The sequence below is a fragment of the Acinonyx jubatus genome, chromosome E3 (genome assembly GCF_027475565.1).
Source record: "Acinonyx jubatus isolate Ajub_Pintada_27869175 chromosome E3, VMU_Ajub_asm_v1.0, whole genome shotgun sequence".
Taxonomy (NCBI): Eukaryota; Metazoa; Chordata; class Mammalia; order Carnivora; family Felidae; genus Acinonyx; species Acinonyx jubatus.
In genome coordinates this window covers 10,464,972-10,491,846 of record NC_069398.1, presented here as the reverse complement: position 1 = coordinate 10,491,846, position 26,875 = coordinate 10,464,972, and the positions used below count along the sequence as shown (strand labels likewise).

General features: G+C 46.7%; 1 protein-coding gene across 14 annotated transcripts in view; it reads left to right on the top strand.

Annotated features, from left to right (window-relative positions):
* SYT17 (synaptotagmin 17) overlaps window positions 1-26,875 on the top strand; it is a 119,632-nt gene that overhangs the window by 15,181 nt on the left and 77,576 nt on the right. For all 14 annotated transcript variants that reach the window (XM_053212932.1, XM_053212935.1, XM_053212933.1 and 11 more), the window contains one exon: window positions 283-902. In XM_053212932.1, the coding sequence (XP_053068907.1) occupies window positions 283-902 (620 nt within the window). The remainder of the gene's footprint in view (window positions 1-282; window positions 903-26,875) is intronic.

The window sequence follows — 26,875 nt, the reverse complement described above, 5'->3', positions numbered from 1 at the left end:
CTGTCAGATTAGTCATTCCCTAATACCTTGTGGCCATCAGGTGACTTGATATATCAAGGCGTTTAGAACAGTGCCTGGCAGTGATGGAGGTGATAATGCTGTCTTGTTGCCTCTCATAAAATAAATAAGAGGATCTCAAGGTGTGGAGAGCAGATGGGGAAGAGCATTGTGAAACAGAGTGAACAATATAGGAGTCTGGGAAATGTTGCCAATCTCAAGAAGCAGCCCAGGCTTGGCCCCATATGTGGTGGTGCTAATTGTTCTTTTTTGGCGGCTGTTTAGGTCTTGAATCCAGACGACCCAGCTCCCCACTCATTGATATTAAACCCATCGAGTTTGGCGTTCTCAGCGCCAAAAAGGAGCCCATCCAGCCCTCGGTGCTCAGACGGACCTATACCCCAGATGACTACTTCAGAAAGTTCGAGCCCCAGCTCTACTCCCTTGACTCCGACAGTGACGATGTGGACTTTCTGACAGACGAAGAGATCTTGTCCAAGTACCAGCTGGGCATGCTGCACTTCAGCACCCAGTACGACCTGCTGCACAACCATCTGACGGTGAGGGTGATCGAGGCCAGGGACCTGCCGCCCCCCATCTCCCACGATGGCTCGCGCCAGGACATGGCCCACTCCAACCCCTATGTCAAGATCTGTCTCCTGCCAGACCAGAAGAACTCTAAGCAGACGGGGGTCAAACGCAAGACCCAGAAGCCCGTGTTTGAGGAGCGTTACACCTTCGAGATCCCCTTCCTGGAAGCGCAGAGGAGGACCCTGCTGCTAACTGTGGTGGATTTTGATAAGTTCTCCCGCCACTGTGTCATTGGGAAGGTCTCCGTGCCTTTGTGCGAGGTTGACCTGGTGAAAGGCGGGCACTGGTGGAAGGCGCTGATCCCCAGTTCTCAGGTAAGGGGGTGACTTTGTGCTGTTTCTTGGCTGGGGACTTTAAAAAAGAAAAAAAAAAAAGATGATTTTTTTTTTTTTTTTAATTTAAAGTGTCTTTGCGTTTTGAAACCTTTTTATTTGGATGTAGTTTTGGACTTACAAGAAGGTGCAAATGCAACACAGATTCCTTGTGCTCTCTTTATCCAGCAACCCCAGTGATAAATCTTACACAACCAGAGTGCGTTAGCGATACCAGGAAATTGACGTTGTCAACTAAACTACGGACCTTATTCAATTTTCACGCATTTTTACATGCACCACTGCGTACGCGCGCGTGTGTGTGTGTGTGTGTGTGTGTTCTATGAAATTTTATCACATGTATAGGTTCATGTAATCACTACCACCCTGGGAGCTTTTTTGTCATCAATGCTGGGGTATTTAATAAGGACAATGATTATCCAGGGTATGAAGCAATCAGTCATTTTGACTTTCAGAAATTGATTTGGGAAAAATAAAATGAAGGCTGAAGAACGGGTGATATATGGATATTTTTCAGGCAAATTGTGAGATTGGCTTCTTTCCTCCACCAGCCCACAGACATGTAATTGGCTGCTTGGGAAACCACCCACGGACCAGGCTCTGTCCCCAGTGGGCTGATAGAGTCCCTCCCTTGGGCATTCTGTGGACTGGAGGACGACAGCGCACGTACTGTGGGTGGAAGGATGAGGTAGAAGTCCGAGGGAAGGAAAAGACCCAGCCGTTTGGAGACCAGTCTGGTCCATTCATGCTGAGGTTGACAATTCTGTGTAATGCAGGCGGAATTATTTTGTGTCAGACACACCAAGGTGTTTTTCAGAGCTGAACCGTACTGGCCAGGGATTTGATGATCCAGCCTCACATTTGGGGTATGGGTTTTAAACTTGGGGACTGGAGGGGTTGCTCTACTGTGTGTGTGTGTGTGTGTGTGTGTGTGTGTGTGTGTGTCCATCCATCGGTCCGTACAAAGAGAGATTTATCCTTCTCTTAGTTTGTATTTTCCCAGAAGAAGAAAATCCCAAGGCAAAGGAAGTCATTTTTTAGGGAGGCGACACCAGAGGAAATACCAGGAGGCAGTGGGAAGGTCACATAAAGTCTGCATTATCAGGCCCCCACCCCTGTGGGTGACTGGAGCTGTAAAACTGGAAGCCAGCGTTAGACACATCCTAAGAGTCTTTCCACCTGAGGGGTGGTGCAGCCGGGGGGGTTATACACTGACTCCTATCAGCCATTGAATGAGGGCAGTTGGGGGATGGGAACTTTCTTCCCCTGGCATTCCTGGCCTGTTACACTGGGCAATAAAGAGACCTTTGACATCCACAGGTGCAAAAAAAAAAAAACCCAAAAAACAAAACTCTAGAGCTGGCAGCTGGATGCAAGTGTGTGTGCACTGAGGTGATCAGGACCAGGAGGTGGTGGTCAAGGTGTTAGCAGTGCTTGCTCTGATCCCGTATCCTCCTCCCATCACATGATCAGGATATATTGGATGCTTTCCGTGTATCCTCCTCAATATGTGATATCATTGGGTTTTCGACCATTGAGAAATTAGGGAAACCATTGAAAGAGGGAGACCCACTGGACAAAATAAACTCTGTGGCCAGCCTGATTCTGCACATCTATGGAACACCCTGGACATACAGAGAATGTGGACATCCACACACCTTGCCTCCGAATCTCCTGAAATCTGAGGCCAAGGCCAGGACGCGGGTGCAGGCAGTTAATTTAGGAGGTGATCCCAGGAAGCAGGAGTGAGGGCTGAGGAGACCCAGGGAAGGAGGGCACCTCTGGAGTGAGTGGTGACTCTTCAGGCTGCCGTCTGGCCCCTGCACACTGGTCAGGTGGGCTCCCATAGCCTCACGCAGGGGCGGGGACAGAAAAGAGAAAGAGACCACGTGTGCTGCTGATAATGTGCCCAAGTGGCGCTTTGAGACCGTCTGTAGCTGGCACCGGAGGCAGTGTCTGCTGCATCCCTCTGCTGCCATGGCAGCCCCCTCCCCCTCCCCCGAGGTACTCCTCCCCCTCCCCTGCTTTTACTTTTCCCCACGACACTTACCATCATCTTGCAGACCATATATTCTATGGTCTACCTCCCGTACTAGTATATAAACCCCATGAGAACAGATTTTTGTCTCTTTCGTTCACTTCTCTGTGCCCTGCACCTACAACAGTGCCTGGCATTTGTTGAATGAATGAAGGATGGAAGGAAGGAAGGTTTCCCCCAAGTGAATTTCTTTCTCCCACCTGCCACCCTCCCCTCCTCTCCTTCGCCACCTTCTTTCTCCCTCAAAGAAAGTCTCGTGGAAACTGACAGAGAGAAGAGCAGACTCCCATCCCCCAACTGAGGGCGGCTCTGGACTTCACACTCTGGGGGTCTCTGGCTGGCTCAGTTGCAGTTTACCTCCGTGAGTAGACAGGCCAGTTGTCTGAGGTTGGGTTCCCTGGAAGCAGAGCTTGAGATAAGGATTTGGCTGTGGATTAGTTTGTAGGGCCGCTGTGACAAAACGTCACAAATTAGAGGCTTAAAATGACAGAAATTTACTGTCTCACAGTCTGGATGTAAGAAGTCCGTGATCAAGGCCACACTCCCTCTGCAACCTGTGGGGGAGAATCCTTCCTTGTCTCTTTCTGGCTTCTGGTGGTCACTCCAGTCTCTGCCTCCGTCATCACATGACCTTCTCTCTGTGTGTGTCTGTGTCTTCTCTTTTCATATAAGGACACCGGGGGCCCACCCTACTCCATTATGTTCCCATTTTAAATAATTACATCTGCAACAACCCTGTTTCCAAATAAGGTCACATTCTGAGGTAGTGGGGGGTTTAGATGATAACATATCTTCTGGAGAGGGGGAGTGTCATTTAGCCCAAACCCAAATGTAGGAGAAAACCCTGCAGGGGAGGGAAGGGAGCAGTCTAGGGAAAGGGTGAGAGCCCAGTGAAGATATGGTGTTAACAAGGCCTGGCCTCAGCTGATCTGTGGCGGGGAGGGGACTCTGGATCGTGGGTTGGCATTGCAGTGCCTTCCTCCCTCAGGCCAGGAGCCAGCCTTTTGTACTCCCGTATCTGCCAGACGTTGGTTGGGACAAGCCTGGGAAATCTGATCTGCAGCTGGGCAGCCACAGGCCTGCTTAAAGCTTCTCTCCTGCAGAACAGTTGTTCTGAGCCAGGGACAGCTTTGCTCTCGGGACACTGGGCAGCCCTGGGAACCATTTTGGGTTTGGCAGGTGGAGATCAGGGGTGCTGTAAACATGTGCAGTACACAGGACAGCCCCCACAATGAAGAATGGTCTAGCCCAAAATGTGTGCAGTGTCAGCGTGAGAAAGCCCACTATGGAAGAAGGGGAGAATGGAGGTTCAAGGACCACAGCAGGGTCTGCCATGCAGGCAGGGTGAGGGCAGGGCTGGTCCCCGCAGGGTGGGGAGCATTTTTCCAGGAGAAACAGTTGTTGGGAAGCGGGGAGAGACAGGGTCAGAGGGTGTTAGGAGCAGATATCCAGGTAACTCTGTTGTTTTTCATTCCATATGTAGAAAAGGAGATACTGGTTCTGAACAAAAATCCACATTGAGCAAAGTAGGCCTGTGTCGGAGACAGAAAACAAAATCCTCACACAGTGTTACTGAGGCCATTGGATGTCAATGCTGATTTTCATTGCAGGCCAACATCTACCTTCACCAAAGCATCTGTTGGCCAGTTGAATGGGCGGGGAAGATGGGGTTGTGCAATAAGGTGAAGGCAGAACTCTCCAGTCTTGTTCCTAGCCTGCCTCTATGGTGTAGGATCTCAGTGTCTACTTCTACGTTCTGTGCCTTGGAGAACCCATGGGAGCAGGTGACTGGTCGGGCCAGCGTGTAGGCATTCTCTGGCTAACAGCGGAATGTCCCAGCTGTTTTGTGGCTTTGAACATTGTGTCTTTGATCTCGACATTCAGGAAGCTAGTAGCTAATGGAGCTACTGTAAATTTGGGGGGCTTGTTGATAAGGCTTGGCTAGGAGATCATGAAAATGGGGACAGAAATAAGAAGCATATGGGGTGATCACATAGGTGTGAAGTTACTCTTGCTGCTAAGAGAAATTCTGCTCTAAGTGGTCCACAGTGAATCGACACTTTAGCCGTTAAAGGTGAAATCCATGTAAACCTTTCTTTTAAAAAATTATTAGTGATTATGACAAAACACACATCCATTTTTTTCTATTCACATAATAATCACTTAATTTATCTTTTATTTTATTTTTTAAATTTTATTTATTTATTTGTTTGTTTGTTTGTTTGTTTATTTTCAATATATGAAGTTTATTGTCAAATTGGTTTCCATACAACACCCAGTGCTCATCCCAAAAGGTGCCCTCCTCCATACCCATCACCCACGCTCCCCTCCCTCCCACCCCCCATCAACCCTCAGTTTGTTCTCAGTTTTCAAGAGTCTCTTGTGCTTTGGCTCTCTCCCACTCTAACCTCTTTTTTTTTTTCCTTCCCCTCCCCCATGGGTTTCTGTTAAGTTTGTCAGGATCCACATAAGAGTGAAAACATATGGTATCTGTCTTTCTCTGTATGGCTTATTTCACTTAGCATCACACTCTCCAGTTCCATCCACGTTGCTACAAAGGGCCATATTTCATTCTTTCTCATTGCCACGTAGTACTCCATTGTGTATATAAACCACAATTTCTTTATCCATTCATCAATTGATGGACATTTAGGCTCTTTCCATAATTTGGCTATTGTTGAGAGTGCTGCTCTAAACATTGGGGTACAAGTGCCCCTATGCATCAGTACTCCTGTATCCCTTGGGTCAATTCCTAGCAGTGCTATTGCTGGGTCATAGGGTAGGTCTATTTTTAATTTTTTGAGGAACCTCCACACTGTTTTCCAGAGTGGCTGCACCAATTTGCATTCCCACCAACAGTGCAAGAGGGTTTCCGTTTCTACACATCCTCTCCAGCATCTATAGTCTCCTGATTTGTTCATTTTGGCCACTCTGACTGGCGTGAGGTGATATCTCAGTAACACACATCCATTTTTAAGTGTACATTTCAGTCATATTAAGTACATTCATGATACAACCATCGCCACCATCTGTCTCCAGAACTCTTTCCATCTTGCCAAACTGAAACTTTACACCCATTAAACAACAGCTCCCCAGGCCCCGTAGCCCCCAGCACCTGGCCATCACCATTTCTTGTGTCTCTATGAATCTGAGTACTCTAGGTACCATGTAAGTGGAATCACGCAGTGTTTGTCTTTTCATGACCAGCCTATTTCACTCAGCACAGTGTCCTCGAGGTTCATCTATGTTGTAGCAGGTGTCCGAATGCCCTTGCTTTCGAAGGCTGAGTAATATCCCTTACTTTTTTTGTTTTTTAATTTTTTTAAATGTGTATTTATTTTTGAGAGTAGAGAGAGGGAGACAGAGCGCGAGTGGGGGAGGGGGCAGAGAGAGAGAGAGAGAAAGAGAGAGAAAGAGAGGGAGACACAGAATCCGAAGTAGGCTTCAGGCTCTGAGCTGTCAGCACAGAGCCTGACCAGGGCTCGAACCCACGAACTGCAAGATCGTGACCTGAGCCGAAGTCGGACGCTTAACCAACTGAGCCACTCAGGCGCCCCTGAATAATATCCCTTTATATGTATATACCCCATTTTGTTTGTCCATTCATTCATCTGTCAGTGGACATTTGGGTTGTTTCCATCCTTTTGGTTATTGAGATATATGTTACAGTATATATTGTGATATTTTATAATATATTATGTGATATATATTATTATAATTTAAATATATAATGCTCTAATGTATGATAATATTGTGAATAATTTTGCTACAAACATGGGTGTATACATATTTCTTCAGGCCTTTTTGAAGCCAGAAAAATATCCAAGGATGAAGGCAGCTTATCTTCTCTTAAGATCATGTGGCTTTGGGAAGGGTGGGCAAGGTGGTGGGAGAGGAGGTGCCCCATGGACATAGCAGAAACTCGCAAAGTGTTAGGAAGGACCAGAGTTCCTGGGGTGCCTGGGCGGCTCAGTCGGTGGAGCATCTGACTCTTGAGTTCGGCTCAGGTCATGATCCCAGGGTGGTGGGATTGAGCCCCACATCAGGGTCCATGCTGAGCATGGAGCCTGCTTAAGATTCTCTCTCTCTCTCTCTCTCTCTCTCTCTCTCTCTCTCTGTCTCTCTCTAAGGAAAATAAATAAAATAAATACAGGGACCAGAGTTCTTACTCCAGCTTGTGGCTGGAATCCTGTAACCCGTGGGTTGTGCTTTGGTTGTGCCCAAGTAGAGACACAGCACCCACGACCTTCCATCCCTTACAGCGCGTCTGTATGGAGCTAAACTCTTCTCAGGAGAAAGTACTTTTTGGAAGTGAAAGTCCCTCGAACTGGGGGGAGATTATAATTATTTTGACCCAGTAAATACACAACACAAATATTGTACCTATATAAATTATTCATGTATTTAGTTCATATACATTTGTCAGGTGCTGATCAGGTTCTAGGGGTTGGGATTTCTCTTTCTTTCTTTCTTTCTTTCTTTCTTTCTTTCTTTCTTTCTTTTTGTTTTAAGCTTGTTTATTTTGAGAGAGAGCGAGTTGAGCACAAGTTGGGGAGAGTCAGAGAGAAGGAGAGACTTGGGATTTTTCCCAAGCAGGCTCTGTACCATCAGTGTGGTAGGGGCTGGGATTTCTAATGTAGCTATAAGTCAGTGTCTCCTGTGAGTCCAGCAGTGCTCTAAATGATTTACGTGTGCTAACTCATTTATCCTAACAGGGGCCCATTTTACAAAGGAGAAAACTGGGCAGAGAGAAGTTAAGTAATTTGTGCAACTAATTTAGACTGAGGCTAAATTAGACTGTAGGACTGAGGCTGTTTGACTTAAAAAGTGAAGTGCCATAACCACAGCGTTATACTGGTTCTCCACAGCAAGCCAAACCAAGTCCCTGCCCTCGTGGAGTTGACATTCTGGTGGAGGGAGGTGTGTAGCAAATAAGTGAGTTAGCAAATAATGCCATGTTTCACTGTCTATGCCAAGAGAGAAAACAGGTAGGATATGGGGCTGGAGAGGGAGGGCTGGGTGGTGAGGGTGGGGAAGCTGCTTTAAATGGGTGAGCTAGATGGAGTGAGGGGGTCAGCCTGGAGGATGTCTGGGGGAAGAGCATTCAAACAGCGAGTTGAGGAAGTGCAAAGGCCCTGAGGCTGGTTTGGCACATTGATGACTGGAGTAGAGTAAGTGAGAGGGAGAGCATGAGAGATGAGGTTGAATTGGTATAAAAGGTCACTTCACATCCGTCTTAGAGCTAAAAGTATAGGTAAAGGCTTGAATTCTATTCCTAAGTGTGATGGCAAGCCCTGGAGAGTTTTGAGAAGGAGAGGTGACCTGGTCAGGCTGCCCTGGAGAAAAATCACTGGGAGACAAGATACTTATATCCAAAATATAAAAAGAACTCTAATGACTCAAAAAAAAAAATTCCAATTTTAAAATGGGCAACAGTTTTGAACAGACGCTCCACCAAAAAAGATACATACACATGGTCTATAGGTACATGGAAGGGTGCTTGACATCATGAGTCATCAGAGACCTGCATGGCAAAATACCACTGCACACCTACCTAAAAGCTACACACACTGACAACACCAAATGTTGGTAAGGATGTGGAGCAACCAGAACTCTCAGACAGTGGGAGCGTATAAGGTGGTGTAACCCCTTAGGAAGAAGTTCTGGTAGTTTTTTGTGAAACTAAACATTTATCTGCCCCTATGATCTTGCTGTGACACTCCTAGGTATTTATCTAAGAGAGATGATGATGTTATGTCTGCACAAAAAATTGCACACACATAGTCTCAGCAGCTTTACGTGTCACAGGCCCCAGACTGGACACAGCCAGGTGTCCCATCAACAGGATGAAGGATAACAAACTATAGAATATTCATATAATGCAACATTATTCAGCAATAAGAAGGAACAAAGTACCGATATGCACAACAGCATAGAGGAGTGTCACAAACAGTATGACAAGGAGAGCATTATTCTGAACAACATTACGCTAAGTAGAAGCCAGACCCAGGAGAGCACGTCTGCATGACTGGTTTGAGAACCAACAAAACTAATCTGTGGTGAAAAGTCAGAACACTGGTTATGGGAAGTTAGCAGTAGGGGCGGGGATCGAACGGAAGGGAGCAAGAGGGACATTTCTGGACTAATAGTGAGGTTCTGCATCCCGATGGGACTTTGATGCCCAGGTGTGTGCATTTGTCCAACTCACATGGTACACTTGAGGTTCAGGCATCTGGTTGTACATAAGTGTCATTTGTACACACACACACACACACACACGAACCCAAAGAGCCGTAAACACACAATGAACGCTGGCTACTGACCTGCCTCCTGAAGTGTTTCAGGGAGAAGCGTACCAATGTCTGTAACTTATTTTAAAATGCCTTCCAGGGGCTCCTAGGTGGCTCAGTTGGTTAGGCGGCCGACTTCGGCTCAGGTCATGATCTTGTGGTCCGGGAGTTCGAGCCCCGCGTCGGGCTCTGTGCTGACAGCTCAGAGCCTGGAGCCTGTTTTGGATTCTGTGTCTCCCTCTCTCTGACCCTCCCCCATTCATGCTCTGTCTCTCTCTGTCTCAAAAATAAATAAACGTTAAAAAAAAATTAAAAAGAATAAAAAGCCTTCCAAAAAGATCGTTAGGTACGCAATAAGGCAAGTCTAGCCTATCTCTAAATTATTAATGTAGAATTATTAATATTAATAGCTGCAGTGCAGAAGTGAGGTGATATGTATAAAGGAGGTGAATGTATAGGTCTTTCAGCTCTTCTGTATTTAGCCGTCTTTATAGTAAAGTGTTGGGATGCAAAGAGAGAAGAAAGCAGAGGCACACTTAGGAGTCATTTGCTACGTACAGTCTTGTAGATAGGAGGTGATGGCCCCCCAACCTGCGTGTGAGGTGCAGGGGCACGAGGGGCCAGCTGGAGAGACAACTTAAAGGCACAATCTTTGGGGCACCTGGGTGGCTCAGTCAGTTGGGCGTCTGACTTGAGCTCAGGTCATGATCTCACGGTCTGTGGGTTCAAGCCCCATGTCGGGCTCTGTGCTGACAGCTTGGAGGCTGGAGCCTGCTTCAGGTTCTGTCTCCCTCTCTCTCTGCTCCTCCTCTGCTCACACTCTGTCTCTCTCAAAAATAAACATTTAAAAACATTAAAAAATAAAGGCACGATCTTTATTGTCCAGGACCAACCCTTAGATGTTCAACTCTGGCTTCAGGGAGCTGTAGACGAGACTGTCTGACAGAGTGGGAATTTTGCCACCATGCTGGCTCTGCCCTTATTTTCACAAGCAGTGGCAGCTCCCAGACTTCAGCCTCACTGATTCCAAGGTGCTGAGTCTTGGATGAATCGCAGTTGGGCGAATGTGCTAGGAGATTCTAAATGTGGTCTCCTGCTGAGCAGCGCTGGGTGGCTGGGGGCAGGTTGAAAGGGCCAGCTATCCAAACCGGGCATACGGGTCTAAAGCATGGCTCACTGGTTGGCTCTTGTGATGGTTGAAGGAGCCGAGTGGCCCACAGACTGCCATTAGGATTATGTTTTATGGAGCCATTTGGGAAGGAGCAGACTCAGGTTAGAGTGCTCTTAAAAGTTATTGGGGCATAATTCTGAGTCGTGTAGGGGTGTAGCATCTTTTATTACAAAGCCAGATTTCCTACTGAGGAGAAGTGTTTGATATGCGCTCAGAAGAAGAAAATGTGTTTAGTCAAAAGTGATATTTGCACACTGGGATGCTGGATATTTATGTTTCTGAAAATTGCTTTAGCCTGAGATTTACTCTGACCAAAGGAACGCCTTTTAGATCCTCGTTGCCTAGTATTCAGGGTCTCGTGGCTTAGGAAGTGAAGTCTGTGCATATTGCCTTTGCCAGATAAGATTCAGAGACCCACATTTAGCAATAAATGTATTCTGGGTACTCCTGCATCCCAGCCCCCTGGGCTGGGTGCAATACTTACATTACCCTACCCGATGGATAGTAATGGGACCTGCATTTCATAGATGAGGAACCTGAGGCTCAGAGAGTTCGAGGAACTTACCTATGGTTGCACAGCTGGAATGGGGAATTGAACCTGCGACTAACTCTAAGCCCACACCCATGACCGCATGATATAATCTATTTAGGAGACAGCCCTGGCCGATGACTTTGTAAACTGACCTACCCCCATGTAACTCGAGTATGTGATAAGACTGTATCTCTCATAAGTATAACTGCATTTTTATATGAATATGTACCTTGCTTCCTTCTACCTTTGGAGTTATCCCCTTAGAAGGAATTCTATGTTTGCTTGGAGCCTGTTTAGGAAAGGCTTTAGAGACCAGGGGGCATGCTCATGGCTTTCCTCAGGAGCACCAAACTGATTGGATTTTTGAAAATGTGCATAGAACCGTCTGATTTGGTGACCAAGATAGGTGTCGTTGTGGGAACTGCCTTTCTTTAAGTTGAGGAATAGAAAAAAAAAAATCGCGTGACTCTGAGGTAAAGAGATTTACTTTCTTGGATGGCCCTCAAAACGTCTGTTTTCATCAGGAATCTTCGTTAAAACTGAGAGAACCAGAGCAGCTGGATGGTTCAGTTGGTTAAGCGTCCAACTCTTTTTTTTTTTTTTTAAATGTGTATTTATTTTTGAGAGACAGAGCATGAGTCAGGGAGGGGCAGGGAGAGAGGGAGACAGAATCCAAAGCAGGCTCCAGGCTCTGGGCTGTCAGCATAGAGCCCGATGAGGGACTCGAACTCATGAACCGTGAGATCATGAACTCAGGTGAAGTCGGACGCTTAACCGACTGAGCCACCCAGGTGCCCCCCACCTTTTTTTTTTTTTTTTTTTTTTTAATAAGCATCCAGCTCTTGATTTTGGCTCAGGTCATGATCTCTTTGTTCATGAGATCGAGTCCCACGTCAGGCTCTGCACTGACAGTGCGGACCCTGCTTAGTACTCTGACTCTGTCTCTCTCAATCTCTCTCTCTCTCTCTCTCTCCCCGCTCCCCCTGTCCCCCTCTCAAAATGAATAAATAAAGCTTAAAAGAAAAAAAAGCTTACAGAACCCATCTCAAACTAGCTTTGGGCAGAGAGGAAGGTCTGTGGTAGTGTGGGCTCCTGGCACCCCTGGGTCTAGGAGGTAGGTTGTGCGCTGAGAATCTTTCTCAGCCGGAATGTTCCTCACCCGTGCCTTCCTCCATTACCTTTCTCCCAGGAAGACCTTTCCTGTGCAGAAGTAAAAGCAGCCACAAGATGCCCCAGGCTAAGCTCCCACCAGCCAGGTCACACACGTGGGAGGAGACATCCTGTCTTCTAAAAGTTCCAGAAGTCCCAGGGAGGATTCTCAGGGGCCTGTCCTTCCCTGAGTCCTGCCCCTGTCCACCTGGTAGAAGAAGGCTTGTCACCACATCCACATTCCAGCCTGTCACTGCCACTCAGCGGCCTCACAGTGGGGGGGGGGGGGGGGAGCGTGCTTTAGGAGAAGGAAGAGTGAATGTCTTTCTTTAGCTGCCACCGTTCCAGTTCTTTCTTTGGTATTGTTGCCGTTTCCCTGGCTAACACACCAAAGAACCTTGGCAGTCAGGGGTTTAAGACCTGGCCCTGGTAGCAGGCAGATGTCACCTCTTGGAAGTTCCCGGAGTGGAGGGGGGCTGCCCAGGCCCTGGGAGTGTAGCCTTTGGCCTTTTGCTGTTGGGCTACCTTCACTGGAGGACCAGCTCTCAAAGATGGGTCCTGATCAGATGGCCCAATCCCACTGCCTTCTATGGGACTCACTGGCCATGGGAAAGTCATCTGTGACCTGGCCTGGGCTTTCCTAGAAGCAGACCCCGAGACCAAGATTTGAGTGCAAGTATTTTATTTGGGGGTGCTGCTGAGAAAAGCCAGAAGGGAAGTAGGGGAGTGAGACCTGTGCAGGACGTGTTATCAGGAAGGTCACCACCATGGGGCGCAATTTTCCCAGGCACTCGGTGCAGGGGCGAGGGCACCAGGGCATTTATTCACCAGCTCCCTAAGGCAGTCATAGGTTGAGGGCTCCTTCAGGAACCCTTAATTCCCTGGGCTCCTCCAGCCTGCTTCGTGGACATGAAGAGAGAGGACTGTGGTGACCAGCGAGACTCCTGGCTGGAGAGATACAGCGCTGGCAGCAGGGAGCTCAGCGGTCTGGGAGCTGGGGTGACACCTTCTGCATCCCCACGTTTACTCTTGCCACCTTGAGGGCTCTGAATGCAGGATCTTCCCTGCTCTCCCTTTCTCTGCTTGCCGCTTCTCTCCATTTCTCCTTTCCTCTCGTCAGGATGGTGACAAACAGACGAGCAAGACCCCTGGCTAACCAGATGCCCCTAGAGAAGAAGGCACCAGTGTCCCCTTCCTGTAGGGGCGTGAGTCACTTTGCACATGACTTGCTTGGCAGCCATCTCTCGCGGCTTTGGGGTGGATGGGCAGGGACAGCCCTCAGCTTTCCCCGCTCAGCCAGTGTCAACTTTTTTGCTTACAGAGGCAGGGAATGGGGGTGGTCTTGAGTACTGCGAGCAGTACTCCTCTGCCTCTTGAAGATCCCAGAGGGAGGTGCTGGGACCCACTGTTGCTGGCTCCCTAGTCCCTGTGTCTTGTCCCCAGCTTTGGGCCCAGGAGGCCAAAGGAAAGGTTCCCCTCTGCATCCTGTCAATGTACGGCTAAAGGCTTGGCCAGACTTTCCATAATATCAGCTTCTCCTATTACTTATTCTTGGTATTTGGGGCACATAGAAAGAACTTGGTAGATGTTTTTTGAACTGAATAAATATTGTTGTGTAAAGAGCATTAGCTTTAGAGTTAGACTGACCTGGTCAATGTCCCGGCTTCACCATTTACCAGCTGCGTGAACGTGAGTCCAACTCCTCACCTGTAAATGAGGGATAATAATGCAGTGCTTACGGCATAGGGGACTTGGGGCAGATAATAAATACAGAGAGCTGACTGTGACATAGTACTCACTGTATGACAGGCATGGTGCTAAGCGTTTCTATTGTATTAACTATTGTTATCATCCCATTTTATAGATGGGGAAAACTGAGGCATGCATTAAGTAACATGCCCAAGTCCACAGAACTGGGATTTGCACCCAGGCTGTCCAGCTCCAGAGGCTGTGCTGTTAGCCACTCTACTCCACTACATTACATCTTGATAAACCAAGATCAGGCAGGCAAAGCACCTGGCATATAATATACACTGAGTAAGTATTGACTGGGAGCTCGTGCACTGGGAAGGAGGAGGGAGGAAGCCAAAAAGAGAAAGAAGAGGTTGGGAAGCAAGTAAGATCCAGGCCATGAGGAATTGGCCATAGGGTCCAGTTTGTGTTTCAGCATATACTTTGGTCTTACCATGTGTAGGCAGACAGAGATCAAAAGAATTTAGGACATCTTTTAAAAGGAAAAATAGTTGACGATTTGAGGTATCCAGAGTTGTGTTGCTTGGGCCAAGTTCCTGGAAACTGCCTGGAGTGATACACGGCCCCGGCCTCTCCCGACTGCATATTGTATTTTGAGATCACTCACCACCTGATACCATAACCGGTGAGGCCCTCGACAAGGCAAATGTCAGGTTTTTAATGAGCATCCCTCTTTAAGCTGCTGTCAGCCTTGACCCTCTCAGTCGGATCCTGGCCTCTGTGTGTGTTAAAAGGGTTTCCCGCCCAGGTTTTGGTGAACAGCAGTGTTTTGGCAACACTGTGCAGCCAGGGCCGGCCCGAGCAGAGCCTTAGAAGGGAACATTAACTAGAAGTTTCTTTTCATGTAGTCCTTCCTGTTTTTCTCCTCCTAGAAAAGAAGTAGAGTTTGCATTTCTGATCTCAACATGAGTTTTTGATTCCTAGTTATAATGTGAACTAGAAGGGGAACCGGTAATGACTTGCACCAAGCCTGTTTTCTAGATGAGAAGACTGTAGCACAGAGTGGTTGAGTGACTTGTCCAAGGTCATACAGCTTTCAGTGACAGCTTTCAGAGACTAGTCAGTTGCCTGACTTTTAGGTGGGGGGTGCTGTGCCACACTCCTTCACCCCATAAGGGAAGGGGTCTGTGGTGACTAAGAGCATAGGCCCTGGAATATACAGACCTGGGTTCAAGTCCTGGTTTTTATATCCTCTAGAGGTGTGGTCGTGGGAGAGTTATCTTATCATGTCTAAGCCTCAGTTTCTTTGTCTATAAAATGGGGATGATATGGTGTGCTGGAACTAGCTTGCACTGGCTCACAGAGCTCATTTTAAATTGTCAGGAATTTTGCAAGCCGAAGGACTTCACATTGAGGTAGCCCTTGTGTGTGAAATTGACAAATACTCCAAATCAGAGCCTTTTCCCCTCCTAGAGGGTTAAATATTCACATACCACTGATCACAGTGGTACTTATTTCAGGGTGTGTTTGTGGGCTACAAGAGGGCCCCTTGAGGCTCAAAGCACAGGGCATGATGTATGTATACAGTGGTGCCATATAAAGAGTACAGCCCAGCCATCCCACAGATCCTCAGGCCAGAGTCAGCCCAGCCACTCCCAGTGAGGTGACCTGGGGCAGTTACTGATTGTCCTGAAAATAATGGTGATCTCTGACTCTTCCTGAGTCTTCCCATTGACCAGGGATTATATTGTTTTAGGGCTTTCCATATAAATTTGAAAATCACCCAGGAACTATCATTATCCCTATTTTTCATGAAAAAAAAAAAAAAAAAAAGAGGCACAGGGGTGCCTGGCTGGCTCAGCTGGTGGAGCATGGGACTCTTGATGTCAGGGTTGTGAGTTTGAGCCCCATGTTGGGGGCAGACATTACTTTAAAAAAAAAAAATCTTAAAAATAGGTAAATAAAGAAAATAATGTTAAAAAATTAAAAAACTAAGGCACAGAAAGTCTGAAGTAACTTACCCAAGGCCATGCAGTTAGTGAATGGAGGAGTCTGCATTCGAAGTCTGGCATCTGCTCTTGGCCTCCACCCTCTCTCTCTCTCTGAAGGTCAGCTTCCTTCTATTTTCTATGGAAAATGGCAGGAAAAGCAAATGCGACCTCAAGAGTTGCAGTGAGGGTGGCATCTGATAATGCCTGTGGCGTTCGCACGGGCCCAGCCCATCGCAAGGCTTCTGTTGATGTGCACTCACTGCTGGTAAGCCCCAAGTAAATGTTGCTGGCAATCACTACCATGGGATGTGCTAAAGTCTTCTTAGCTAAGGAACGGTGACTCAGTTTGACCAAGGAAATTAAAGCAACATGAGCCAGCAAGTGATTTGTCAACCCCGGGAGGGGTCGAGGCGGTAAAGCTGGAGCTCTTAAGTGCCTGGCAGGTGGGTGGCCCCGGTGTCTCGTGGTAAGCTTCAGAGGCAATGCTGGGGCTCTGCTCAGAGAGGCAGAGGTTGAAGATTTCGGTGGACTGTCACCACTGACTGAGCCTGTACCAGTCGCAGGTTCTGGGGCTACAGGCGAGAGTGAGACCTGGTCCCTTCCCTCAAGACTTGTCACTCGAACAAATAGTGAGCATCTGTCAATACGTCCTATTTCCTGACACCGTCCAAAGGAAGCATTTTCCAGCGTGACCCCGCCGAATCATACAAGCCTTGAGGGACAGCGATCATCCCCGTTTGACACCTGAGGAAACTGAGACTCCAGGCAATGAATGACTTTCCTCAGAAGTTCACGGAATAAATGGCGGAGCCAGGACTCGAACCTAGGTGACTCTGGAGCTCAGTACATCTTCATTTCCTGCAGCAGCCAAACAAGTCATGGCCATCAGTGACTAGGATGCAAAGTGAAAGAGTGGGACTGAGAGAAGGGCCTTCGGTTCAAGCAGCCGCAGAACTGACTCTGGCCAGCTTGAGGGAAATGATACGTAAAATGATAACGGATTCGCTTGCTAACTGCTGGGCTCTCAGTTCTTCCCATATATTAACCCACTCAATTCTTTCTTGAGCTCTACATGACAGGTGTTCCTTCTGTCCCGTTGTGCAGAGACAAACACGAAGGCTGAGGAGTTGGAGAACCCGGTAAATGGTGGAGCTGGCATTCACCAGCTCTGGGAGAAAACAAGGGTAGTACAGAAAGGGCACTGGGACAGGGTATAGAAGCAAAGGAGGACTTGAACCGCGAGGCACCTGGGAAGCTCTGGGACCTTCTTGAGCACAGCTCCACAGACTTCTCCCGTGGGGTCCAGTGCCCAAGGTCAGCCCCACCCAAACCACAGCCAGACTGCTTCTGATACCAGAATAAGCGGCGAAGGATGCCGAGTAGACAGAAACATTTGCTGCCTATAGCCACCCCCCCAAACTGAGGCTGAGAGAAAGTGCGATTTTTTTAATAACAGGGCTTTTGAGGGCAGCTGACGTAAGAGAGCAAAGTAGCTACAGGAATGCCTGTGCTTTTCTTGGTTTTTTTCTAAAATTGATACTAGGTGTATTAGACTCTTGCCATGTGCCAGGCCCTGGACTAGGTAAGAGGGTGGGCTTTGAAGCCTGACAGACCCAAGTTCAAATCCTGATTTGACCACATATACCTTCATCCATTCAGTAAATATTTACTGAGCTCTCAGGCAGGGCACTCATGTTATGGGGATACCCAGGCAGGGGATACTCACTGTGCGACCTTGGGAAAATTACTTGCCTTCTCTGAGCCTCAGTTTTCAGTGGGGAACAGTGGGGGTAAAAGCCAAAGAGCACAGTTGTCAAGAATGTACAATCTGGGGCGCCTGGGTGGCTCAGTCGGTTAAGCGTCAGACTTCAGCTCAGGTCATGATCTTGCGGTCTGTGAGTTCAAACCCCGCATTGGGCCCTATGCTGACAGCTCAGAGCTTGGAGCCTGCTTCAGATTCTGTGTCTCCCTCTCTCTCTACTCTCGCCTGCTCACACTCTGTCTCTCTCTCCCTCTCTCCAAAAAAAAAAAAAAAAAAAGGCACAATCTGGAATCAGCCGCCTTAGGCTCATACCCTATAAGCCGTTTTTACTCATAACACTTCTGACACTAAATGTATGGAGTGTTTTATTCACACGAACACATTCCCCGTTTGTCCAGACACCAACGGAGTATCCTACAACTTAGTTCAGTTCTGACACTCACTGCCTGGCGTCTGTTCAGATCCCACAGTTTAAGGGCTCAGTCTCACCAGACCGCCCCCATCACAGATGCCAATTGCAAGTCCCAGGTGTCCCCATACTTCTCACTGACCCAGCTATAAACTAGGGGTTCTTCTGACCTCTGCCTCAGCTTCCATAATTTGCTAGGATTGCTCGCAAAACTCAGGAAGACACTTTACTATTCATTTATTTTAAAGGATATAAACTCAGGAGCAGCTAAACAAAAGTGATGCATAAGGCAAGGTATTGGGTGGAGAGGGGCACGGAGCTTCTGTTCCCTGTCGGGGTCCACCATCCTCCCAGCACCTCGATGTGCTAACTCTAAACCCTGTTATTTAGGAAAGTTTTTTTGTTTTTTGTTTGTTTTATTTTTTAGTGGAAGTTTAATAACATAAGCATGACTGATTACATCACTGGCCATTGGCGATTGAACTCAGCCTCCACCCCCGCCCCTCCCCAGAGTTCCAACCCTCTCATTGTGCTTTGGTCTCTCTAGCAACCAGCCTTCTTCCTGAAACTATGTAGGGAACCCCAGCCCTTAGTCATCTCATTAGCATACACAAGCCCTTCTTATCTCCCCAGAGATTCCAAGGGTATTAGAAGCTGTATGCCAGAAACAGGGGACAAAAATCCAAATATGTATCTCTTATTAGATCACACACTGGCTCTGCCCCCTGCTCACTGCGTGATGTCAGGCGCATGCCTTGACAATCCATTGTCTCCCTTTACTCATATGTACAGTGGGGATATTAGTAGTCCCTCTCCCAGAGGGCTGTAGTGACGATCAAATGGGAGACTAAAGGAAAGCATTCAGAATTCTGTGCCTGGCACAAAGTTGCCAAGAAACACTGTATAATGTAAGAAGAAAAGGTGACCAGGAGTTGAATTCTGGGGAAGACTGTACTTAAGGGCCAAGGAAAAGAAATGAGAACAGTGAAGACCAAAAAATGGAAGCTAGGAGTAAGAGGAAAACCAGGAGGGACCCCGGTGATGCCAGCAACAGAGGAATTTAAAAAAGAGCTATTCTCTACTAGAATGTCATGGGGTATATATTTTGTCCCCCGTTTTCCCAGGAGGATAGGAAATGGGGCCCAGAGAGGTTCAGCAGCATGTCCAAGGCCACAGCAGCACAGTCAGGACCTGCTAGAGCTGGCATTGGAAGGTAGCTCTGTGACCTGATTCCTTTGCTTAATCTATCACTGTGTTAGTTTCCTGGAGCCGCCATCAAAAGTTCCACAGATTCGGTGGCTTAACACCATAGGAATTTATTCTCTCTCAGTCCTGGAGCCTGGGAGTCCAAAATTAAGGTGTTGGCAGGGGTTCCTTTCTGGAGGGGCTGAGGGAGATTCTGTCCCATGCCTTTGTCCTAGCTTCTGGTGACAGGCAGTCCTCGGCGTTCCTTGGCTTACAGATGTAGCACCTGGATCTCTTGTCTGTCATCACGTGGTGTTCTTCTCTGACCACGTCTGTCTTATAAGGACACCAATTATGTTTGATTTAGGGCCCACCCCACTCTCAGGAACTGCATTACAGGGACCTTGACTGTCTTGCTCACTTCTGGGTCCTTGGTGTCAGGATAGTCAGGATAATCATTGAGTGCCTCCTGTATGCTAGCCGTGTGCCCTACATGTGGTAGATAGTCTATAAGTAACTATTGACAGGATGCTCGGGCTGGATCTGAAGTTGGGTAGGTGTTGGGGAGACACAGAGAAGCAGAGGGGTACTTCCTACCCAAAAATGGAATGAGCAGATGGAAGAAGGGTCTGGGACTGGGCCCTCTTGGCTCAAAAGCTCTCCCTTAGCTGGTAGAACTTCTCCCGGCCACTTGCCCCTTAGTGCCCTGGCCTTTCCTGGGTGCTGCTCCTTCTACTTGAGGGAGACTCTTCCTTAACATAATTGTGTCCACTGTTAGTCCTTTGTTATGGATACTGGGTAGCTGGAGACAAGGCTTCGTGCTGTCACTTTAGGTTTGGGTTGATAGTGCCGCATGTTGTGTAGTGATCTCTGTTAGACCAGCCATCTTTGCTATAAGATGTTCTCTGGGAGTTCAGTTTATGATAGAGTCAAGATCTCACTCTTTTTGAGATGCTTGAGTAGGTCTGAAGTATGTTGACTGAATTTAGATGGCCATTGAGTGCTGTACAGAAACTCTCCATATCCAGAGATTGAGCTTCTCTCCTATCTTCCCTGGAAAGTTTAGCTTCATTTGCAGGATATAAACAAATGTTTCTGTCCGTCAGCATTCATCAAGAGTCTGTTCTGTACCTGGAGGGATGGACAGAGTAATATAAAATTACAAAGTCATTGTCTCATGGGGCAGAAAGACAGGAGAAAAAAAGATGGTCACTACCTCAAAAATGAAAACAGCCTTACCTCACACCATATACCAAAATAGAGTCCAGATAATCCAAGGATTTATGTTTGAAAGGCCAAACTTTTAGAAGGCAAAACAAGCAAACAAACGAAAGAAAAAAAAAAAGAGAGAATATCTTTACAACCTTAGCATAACAAAGCATTTCTAAAAAAGTCATAAAGTGCAAACCATAGAAGAAAAAGATGGGTGTATTCTACCATGTTAAAATTATGCACTCTGCTCGTCAGAAAATACAGTAAAAAAATTTGTTTTTTAACGAAAGCCACAAACTGGGAAGATACGTTTGTTATACACGTATATTCGTTTACTGGGGCTGTTGTAACAAAGTACTAAAAACTGAGTGACTTAAACAACAGAAATTTACTGTTTTGGAGGCCAGTAGCATAAGATCCAGGTGTCTGCAGGGTCATGCTCCCTCTGAAGGTTTTAGGAAGGATCTTTTCTAAGCATTATAACTTAGTTCCACATGGTACTGTCTCTAATATGCATATCTGTGTCCAGATTTGTCCTTTTTATAAAAACAATGGTCATATTGGATTAGAGGTCCACCCTACTCCCATATGACTTCATCTTAACTAATTACATCTGTAAGGACCCTATTCCTAAATAATGTCACATTCTGAGATCCTAGGGGTTGGGACTTAAACATGAATCTGAGGGTGGGGGAGAGACACAATTCAATCCATAACAACACATAACAGGTGGATAGTTTAGTATCCATAATATTTAAAGGCCTTTTGTAAATTAATAAGAGAAAGACAAATACCCAATAGAAAATAGGCACAAAGAAATGAGCAGAGTCTTTTAAAAGTATAAATAGCCAATGAACGTGAAAGCAGCCAGGGAAATACAAAGTAAATCCAAAATAAGATACCCAGTGGACAGGAATACTTAGAATGGCTGACAGGAACAGGTAGACACATTCCGGTGGGAAATGTATGTTGTCAGGCAGCCGTGGGCATATAGCAGGGCATTGAACTCACCCAGAAAGACTGTCAACATTTTCATGCAAAAGAGGAAATGCAGTTAAATCAATATATGATTAGATATTCAATCAAAGAAATACAAACAAAAAAATATTTCAGCAGCCCCACAGATCCCACACCCATGTGTTAAAATGTTAATGTTCGGTGCTGGTGACTTTGTGGGGAGATTTCTATCCTGCTGGTTGCCATGAAGTTATTTTAGCCCTTTGGGCTGGTCTGGCAGTTGATATTGAGCAGCATAAAAATATTTGGATGTTTTTTATATATCTTGATATATTCTTTGACCCAGTAATATCACTGATGGGTTTTATTGGAAGGATGTAATCTGAAAGAAGAAAAATACCAAAGTGCTCAATTTTAGGTCATTAAAAATAACCTAAGTGCGTAGCAGGGTGCCTGTGTGGCTCAGTGAGTTGAGTATCTGACTCTTGATTTTGGCTCTGCTCATGATCCCAGGGTCATGGGATGGAACCCCACAATGGGCTCCATGCTGAGTGTAGAGCCTGCTTGAGATTCTCTCTCTCTCCTCCCCCTCTGTCCCTCTCCTCTGCTTGTGCTCTCTCAAATTAAAAAAAAAAAATTGGGGCGCCTGGGTGGCTCAGTCCGTTAAGCATCCAACTTTAGCTCAGGTCATGATCTCGCAGTCTGTGAGTTTGGGTGCCATGTTGGGCCCTGTGCTGACAGCTCGGAGCCTGGAGCCTGCTTCGGATTCTATGTCTCCCTCTCTCTCTGCCCCTCCTCCACTCATGCTCTGTCTCTCTCACTCTCAAAAATGAATAAATGTTAAAAATAAATTAAAAAAAAATAACCTAAGTACCTAGCGATAGGAAAATGGTTAAAATAAGTTACAGTATTTCAGCCTAATGGAATATTCTGCATAGACATTAAAAATGAAACTTAAGGGTCTCAGTCAGGTTAGGATCTGCCTTCAGCTCAGCTCATGGTCTCAGGGTTCATGAGTTTAAGCCCCACATCGGGTGAGCTCGAGCCCCGCTTCAGAATTCTCTCTCTCTCCCTCTCTCTCAAAAATAAATGAAAAGAAGTAAGTAAATAATAATAAATAACTAATTAAAAATGAAGCTTTGTGGGTGCCTGGCTGGCTTGGTCAGTAGAACATGTGACTCTTGATCTTGGGGTCATGAGTTCAAGCCACACACTTGGGATGGGGGTGGGGCAGCAGTGGAGAAAAGGAAGCATTTGATGAAACGTGTAAAGTGCTGGGATTATCGTTGGATTTCGCTTTTTAAAAAATCCATTTCTATTTTAATTGTTTACACAGTGAATTAAGAGACAAAGGGTTTCTCCCAACACATGAGAATAAAGTCAGGGAAACACAGAGCAGGCTTCTTCGGGCCTCGTTAAAAGTTGTGTGCATACCTCTGAAACCTTCTGCTCGGTGAGCAAGGGCCAGAGCCAGAGCACCATTTAGAAGCACTTAAAAGGACGAGTCTCAGGAGGAGAGCCAGGCTGTTGTTTTCCCCAGAAAGTGTCTTTTGTCCCAAATGGTTTTCTTTGATTTCCTTTTTATTGATTAGAATTTAGCTGTTTTCAAAGGCTGCAGGGAGAGCGAATTTTTGTCTGGGTAGAGAACGGAGCTGCATTTGTACAAGCCGGCTGCTGGGGGGTTGCAGAGTGGATGGCTTCTGGATTCTTTTGAGTAATTTACAGATGGTCTATTTCCATCCTCCCAAGCCCACCCCACGTGGCTCAACCAAATTCAGCTCATCGGACTCTTAAAAAAGGAAACCAGGCCTGTTTATTTGTGACATTGCGTTAAAATGAGAAAAGGTAGAAATGGCACCTGTCCCCTGGCTTTTGTCTGCCAACTCCGCTTCACTTCTCTTGAGGTCGGGGGGGCAGGCAACAGACACGGGGCCCCCTCTCTGGACCGTGATGTAGTGGTAGCAGGCCTCCACGTCAGGGCTGCATAGCTCGTTCTCATGGTCATCTGGATTGAAGTTCCACCGTGTGTTGTGAATGTAGTTGTGGATAATGGATGGATAATGTCCTTGCCTCCATGGAGAACCAGAAAATATCAGATAAGGACAAAGTGCCTTTATCAGAAATAAAGTAGGTGCTGAAAACAAGCAATTGAGAGGGAGGGAGGCTCGGGGACTATCTTCAGCTGGGTGGTCTTGGAAAGCGTGGTTGAGGCGGTGATGTTTGAGTTGATGTTCCCAAGCTGAGGCAATAGCAGGTGCAAAGACCCTGCGGCAGGAATGGTCTTGTTTTCAAGGAATAGAAAGAAGGCAGATGGGGCTGGTGGGTGAGGTCTGAGGTGTAGGCTGAGGTCAAATTATTTAGATCCTGACAGAGCATTGGTTCCCATTTGGGGGGTTTTGCCCTCAGAGGATGTTTGGTGATGTAGAGAGACATTTGGGGTTGTCACACTTGGGGGTGGTATGCTACTGGCATGGAGTAGATGGAGACCAGGGATGCTGTTAAACATCCTACAGTGCACAGGACTGCCCCCACAAGACAGAATGATCTAGCCCCAGATAGTACCGAGGTTGACAAATCTTGTTGTAGATGAGGCGAAGGACTTGTTATTGTTGTTGTTTTAAAGTTTATTTATTTAAGTAATCTCTCTACCCAAGGTGGGGTTCAAACCCATGACCCATGTGATCAAGAGTCACATGCTCTTCTGACTGAGCCAGCCAGGCACCCCTAGATTAGGCTAAGGACTTTGGATTTCATTCTAAGAGCGGTGGATGGAGGGTGTTAATTAGGGAAGCAAGAGAATGGCCCGGTTCTGTTTTCTTTTCTAAACCAGAGTGTTGGACCAAATTATCCAGCTCTGACATGCCAACCTTATCTGACTAAATTTGGGTGGGAGAAGGGAGACTTCATAGCGTTGGAGAATAAGCAATCTCCCAGAATAAGCAATCCGTTCTTCCTGGGGAGGCTGAGCCCACTTGCTGGGTTTTGTGTCGGGTGCTTGGGTTTCTGCTTACAGCAAAGAAGAAAGGCTCAAAGAGGAAGCAGAAGGATAGAAATTGTACTTGATATGTGGCTTCCAGCTGGTACTTTGGCCTCCTTCAATCTGGAGAAGACGACTCAAGACAAGCTTAGCTGAGGTAGTGAATAGACTCTCGTCATATCTATTGGAGAAAAATTCAGTCTTTGGTTGGTATTAACATTTGTCCAGGCTAGAATCATGGATATGAAGAGAATATTAGTTAATATTTCAGTACTGTTGATATTTTGGGCCAGATTATTCTTTGTTGGGGGGTTGGGGTGGAGGTATCCTGCACTTTTTAGGATTTTTAACAGCATCCCTGGCCTCAACCCCCCACACGTCAGTAGCAACCCCCTCCCAATTTGTGACAACAAAAAATCTCTCCAGACATTGCCAAATGTCCCTAGAGGTGTGAGGGAGGGAAAAATTGCCCCAGGTTGATGTAAGTTTCAGGGGCCAATACTTCATAGGTGTCCACAAAGATCACCATAAATTCCATGATTCTTCCAGGGAGGGTGGGGCAGGTTGGGGAGTTATTGAGCTAGATGGTCCTGCTTTTTCTGTTCTGTAATCTAAGTTCCTTACCATCTGGCCGCCGGTCAGCTTTCAAATTTAGCATCGGATATTTCTAGGGAGGAGGGACAAGGAAGATGCTGTCTTCAGGAATCCTCCAGGGACATTTTTGCCTTCAGATTGTTTAGAGCCGTAGTTTTTGATGTCTGAGTGGATGTTATTGTTCAGATGTGTCACACATTCTGGAACAAAGGCCCTGAGTTTAGTGAGAACCCTCCACTTTCTTGGGGGCTGGGCTGAGATACAACCTTGAGATCCCAAGCCCTGAAAATTATGGGACCTGTCATCATAAGTCACTCAAGAGAACAGCAATGGTTGACTTTCTCCACAGTGATTACTTCAGAATTATTTCTGAATATCAAATATTAAATTCTTGCCCCAAAATGTCTTTCTCTCTCTTTTTTAAATTTTTATATGTTTTTTTATTTATTTTTGAGAGAAAGAGTGTGAGCAGGGGAGATCAGAGAGAGAGGGAGACACAGAATCCGAAGCAGGCTCCAGGCTCCGAGCTGTCAGCACAGAGCCCGGCGCGGGACTCGAACCCACAGACCGTGAGACCATGACCTCAGCCGACATCAGACGCTTACCCGACTGAGCCACCCAGGCGCCCCTCTCTTTTTTTTACTTGAAATGGAGGTTGGGGATATCCATAGCACATACCTGTTCCGCCTGAGGGTGAAGCCAGCATCATCTTCCCCATTTAAAAAGCAAAGGAAAATATAAAAACCAAGAGTACAAATAAGTGGGGGTGATGTTATCTGTGAAGAGAATCCTCATTAATTTATTTAGAAATCCAAATTAGTAACCATCTTTGCCTGCTTTACTGTTAATAGCAAGTTACTTGGGACTTTATCTTTTGAAATCAAGAACTTCAGGACCAGAACAGCAAAGGGTAGTAGGACTGCAGTGCCCGGTTCTGTTACTCAGGTCCATCTGCATGGAGTGTCCTTCCCTGAAATATTTCCTGGGCAAAATCCTACCTATCTTTTTTGTCCTAGTTTTATTGAGATATAGGTGACATATAACAATATGTAAGTTGAAGGTGTACAATGTCATGATCTGATACACATATATTTTGAAGTGATTACCATGATACAGTTAGTTAATACATCCTACTTACCTTTTTAAGTTTATTTATTTTGAGACAGAGAGAGAGAGAGACAGCATGAGCAGGGGAGGGCAGAGAGAGAGAATCCCAGGCAGGCTCCCTGCTCAGTGCAGAGCCCAGCTCGGGGCTTGATCTCGTAAACTGTGAGAACATGACCTGAGCCAAAATCAGGAGTCCAACACTTAACCTACTGAGCCACCCGGGCGCCCCTCTTTTTTTTTTTAAGTAATCTCCACACCCAATGGCAGGCTTGAAACTCACAATCCCAAGATCAAGAGTCTCGTGCTCCACCGACTGGGCCAGCCAGGCGCCCCCATCCTACTTATCTTGAAAGACTTAACTCGTGGGGCGCCTGGGTGGCTTGGTCGGTTAAGCGTCCGACTTCGGCTCAGGTCATGATCTCACGGTCCGTGAATTCAAGCCCCGAGTCGGGCTCTGTGCTGACAGCTCAGAGCCTGGAGCCTGTTTCAGATTCTGTGTCTCCCTCTCTCTCTGCCCCTCCCCTGTTTATGCTCTGTCTCTCTCTGTCTCAAAAATAAATAAATGTTAAGAAAAAAAAATTTTTTTAAAAAAAGACTTAACTCAAGGGGCACACCTGGGTGGCTCAGTCGGTCAAGCATCCGACTCTGGCTCAGGTTGTGATCTCACGGTTCGTGGGTTCGAGCCCCATGTCAGGCTCTGTGCCTGTGCTGACAGCCCAGAGCCTAGAGCCTGCTTCAGATTCTGTGTCTCCCTCTCTCTCTGCCCCTCCCCCACTCATGCTCTGTCTCTCTCTCTCTCTCAAAAATAAATAATAAAACATTAAAAAAAATACTTAACTTGAATGCCTCCTCTGGGAAGCCTTCCCTGACTATGCCCCTCCCAAGAATG